This window comes from Nicotiana tabacum, chromosome 4 (genome assembly GCF_000715075.1).
Source record: "Nicotiana tabacum cultivar K326 chromosome 4, ASM71507v2, whole genome shotgun sequence".
Taxonomy (NCBI): Eukaryota; Viridiplantae; Streptophyta; class Magnoliopsida; order Solanales; family Solanaceae; genus Nicotiana; species Nicotiana tabacum.
Genome location: NC_134083.1, coordinates 63,786,653 through 63,790,449, shown reverse-complemented (window position 1 = coordinate 63,790,449; position 3,797 = coordinate 63,786,653). Strand labels below are relative to the sequence as shown.

The window sequence follows — 3,797 nt, the reverse complement described above, 5'->3', positions numbered from 1 at the left end:
AGAGCACAAGTTTCTTTAATCAATTAACGGTATACAAAATATACATATTAGGATTAAAACCCATATAGAAGTACAACTTTTTTTGCAGAAAAAGGTGAGCTGTACAGATGAAATTATGCGAATTGTACGTGCAATAGTTTTATTATTAAAACGGATGATATTACACTAATTATAGGTGAAACATTTTTATTCCACAATTGAAATTTTTTTTTTCCCAACAACCGACAATTGAATTCTTAACGTGAATTAACATGAGAATACGAACTTGTTACAAAAAGATGTAACAATCTTAATATGGCTATAAGCCTATAATATCATAGTAATTACGTTGAGCCTTCTCCATTTATTGCCCGTTATTTTCATAACTTCGATTATTGTCCTCCTAAACCCCCGCAGCTGAATTTTGGCACAAATGTGGAAAAACATCACGTTTTTAATGGAGCATACCCATATTAATTTTCAATTTTCACCAAGATTAGAATAAATCTTTTCTAGTTCTTATCATAAAAAAATGTCGTTTGAATCTTTACTATCACACGAGATAAACCACACCAAGTTGACTCGGTCAATTGAACAAACCGCAAATCACGCCTAATGGTGTGTGGCAAAGAGAATGCCACTTTGGCAGTATCAGTATATTCAAATGGATTCACTATACAAATCTAAGAGGTGATTCACCTATTTATTAATTCATTTCTTTTCTTTCGAGAATCAATTTGATGTTACATTATACTTCCTCTAATCAATTTTTAACTTGTTTAAAATTTTGACAAACTCATTAAAAATCGTAGAATTAATCATAAAGAGCATATGAAATTAATTATAAGTACACATCGACATGTTGATTCGTTTTTCGCCTTCTTTTTATTCTGTGAAGTGACAAATTATATGCACCAAGTATTTTAACCAAGGAAACAGTTAAAAAAAAACAACGAAGGAAGAAAAAAATACTGAATTCGGAACAACTCAAATTTCAGTGAAGATTGTGATTCTCATTAAATCTCCATAGAGTTTTTCGATACAACTCTTTCCAAGGACACCTCTACTTATTCTGAAGCCAACATCTATAAACTAAAAATAAAACTCCACTCTTCACTCCGTTCACTTTCACGGAGATTCTAAAACAAATAAATTATACTACTAATAAATACTAATATACTCGAAGAAAAAAATAAACAAAATTCTAGCCGATTTCTTGTTGTCGCCGGAAAACAAAATTTGCCAATTAACACTGGCAAGCCGGGACAGTGACACTTGCAAAAATTTAATAGAATAGAACTGAAATTATATTGCCAACAGAGAATCGACACTTGAAAAATCACCACCAATGTCTTGGAAATAATCATCCACTCCTAATGTTCCCAAGTCTTGAAACGAATCATCAAAATTGCCAAAATCATCGTTAAATAGGAAGTCGTTCACAAAATCCGATGATGATGTGTCATTGTACGACGAGCCAAAATCATTGGGAAAACCTGTCGTTGTATCCTCAAATAATGTCTGTTCCACTGCTTCGAAATTGAAGAAATCTTCTAAAAACGAAACATCTGTTGGCAAATAATCGTTTGAGTAATCTGGTATCATGCTGGTCTCGCCCTGACATTCTTCCATTTCTTGCCTAACCGGTAACCCAAACGGTTCAACATCCTGAACCGTTTGTTCACACTCCACCGGTCCTTGAACCGATGGACTTTCTTCCTGAACCGGTTCGGACCGGCTTTGGTGCTCTGTTTCTTCACTGGACTGGCTCATTCTAAACCGTAAAACAGAGGTTGGAGAAGGAATATTACGGGACTCATTGCCGGATTCGTAGCCGGAGTTTGAAGGGACATCGATTTCAGGCTTGGGGGGAGTGATGAAGTTGGTTAAGGCGTCGGGCCCACGAAGCTTAATAGCAGCGTTGTCATAAACCATGGCCGCTTCTTCAGCGGTGTCGTAAGTGCCCAACCAAAGCCTGACCCGACGAGCCGGGTCTCTGATCTCAGCGGCCCATTTGCCCCACGGCCGCTGACGTACGCCACGGAACTTCCTAACAGTACCAGCCGACTGTGGGGGTTGTACTTCCTTCACCTTCATTGGCTTTTGCTTAGGCTGAAGAATGTCAGCTGCTCGTTTCTTCACCGCCGTCTTCCCACTGCTCGGCATGCTGACTTCACACTTAACGGCGGTTTCAATACTGATTTCGTTGATGTACTTTTTCACGCGCCTTCTTCCGAAAAGCTCGTCTTCTTCGTCGCTAGAAGAATCCGTTGCGTCTGGGTCTGTAACAGATATCCGAACAGTCTTAGGAGGAACAGAGCGATTGTATTGGTTGGGTTTTTGGGGTTCTGGAAATTTTTTGGATTTTACAGGGGAAGGTTTAGTGACTTTTCTAATAAGGTTTCGATGCTCTGTATATTTGATCGGACACAACATATCGTGATCCATTCAAGCTCTCTTTCTTTAGATTAGCTATTTTCACTATTTCTCTGTTTCTAACACCACAAAAAGGGAAGGGGAATTACAACAGAAGAGTGAGAGGTCCAATGAAGGTAAAGGATGATTGCTTTGAGAGTGACACAAAAGTATAGGACTCTTAAAAGATGAGAAGAGCAATGGAATCGTCAAGGAGAAGACCCAAAAACACACTGATTCAGAACAACATCTGACAAAAAGAGGACCCCCAACGTTAAAAGACGGAATGGTAAAAAGAAAACACACCTAAACCCACACGTAGAACAACGCCTGGGATTAAAAAAGGAATTAAGGGGTACAGATTTTGCAAGGAATGGATAGTTTAAATGACTTTCTTGCTCCTTTTGAATTCCAGATAGTAAGATGCTGATGATGAGGAGGAGGAGAGAGAAAGAGAGAGTGTGTGAGATTTTAGAGAGACAGAGTTGTGTTTGAAACTGGGCGTGAGTCTAGAACGATCAATTCGCTGTTTTATAGGATCCAACCAGCCGAAATTAGAAGCTCCATAATAAGCACACCAATTTTTATTTACTTTTAAAGATTTTCTCTTTCTCTATTTTTTATTCCTTATTTTTTAAAACCAATTAAGGGAAATAAATAAATATATATTCATACTATCAGATTCTGTTAAATACCTAGTCACCGGCCGTAGGTAACTGGGGACCGAAGATTCCGGTTATAGCCGACGGTAAAGAATCACGATTCGCCACATCACGATGCGTCTGCAACACCGTTAGTGATTTTGACACGTAGGGAAAGTGGGACCGGTTAACGGCGTTGGTCCAATGAGTGAATTTCAAACGCCTGCTGAATCAGCTCCTAATTGTTTCTCGAATTACGTGTGGCTTATCACGTGAGGCCCAGGATACCCGGCCCAGTTAAAATATGCCAGTCAAATTCAAAGATATTGCCAACAACTCAGCTCTTTGACCAATTAATACAAGATGTTTTCATCGTTACTTACTGGTGGTTGATTTGGGTCCCTTTTATTATTTCTTAATTAATTTTCAAAATTTGGGACTTTCCGCCGGAGGTTTTAGGCCTTCTTGACCTTTTATAATATTAAATTTAAAAAAAAAAATTAAATCTTTTATATATGAATGAAAGATCTCTTATATGTAAAAGTAAATCCATCATTGTAAAAAAAAAAGGTAAACCATAAAACTAAAAATAAATTTGTGAAAGGCAAAAAAACCAATTGACTCTTCACCCCAGGGGTGTTTTGGTTATAAAATTTCTGCTATTAGTAATTCCACTAGGAGATGAGTTGTATTTTTTTAATCAATTTTAAATTTACTTTTACAGCTAGGAATATTGCGAGACACCTAGAATTTGCCGCTTTT

General features: G+C 37.5%; 1 protein-coding gene across 1 annotated transcript; it reads right to left on the bottom strand.

Moving 5' to 3' along the window:
• Positions 1-971: 971 nt before the first annotated feature.
• LOC107770678 (ethylene-responsive transcription factor CRF4) lies at positions 972-2,917 on the bottom strand. The gene has a single exon (XM_016590014.2). It carries the CDS (start codon positions 2,425-2,427, stop codon positions 1,285-1,287), a length of 1,143 nt encoding a protein of 380 aa, XP_016445500.1. The 5' UTR covers positions 2,428-2,917; the 3' UTR covers positions 972-1,284.
• Between the last annotated feature and the right edge of the window lie 880 nt (positions 2,918-3,797).

Bases quoted from the DNA above. Each gene is read 5' to 3' on its own strand.
- LOC107770678 (XM_016590014.2), bottom strand. From the start codon at position 2,427: ATGGATCACGATATGTTGTGTCCGATCAAATATACAGAGCATCGAAAC.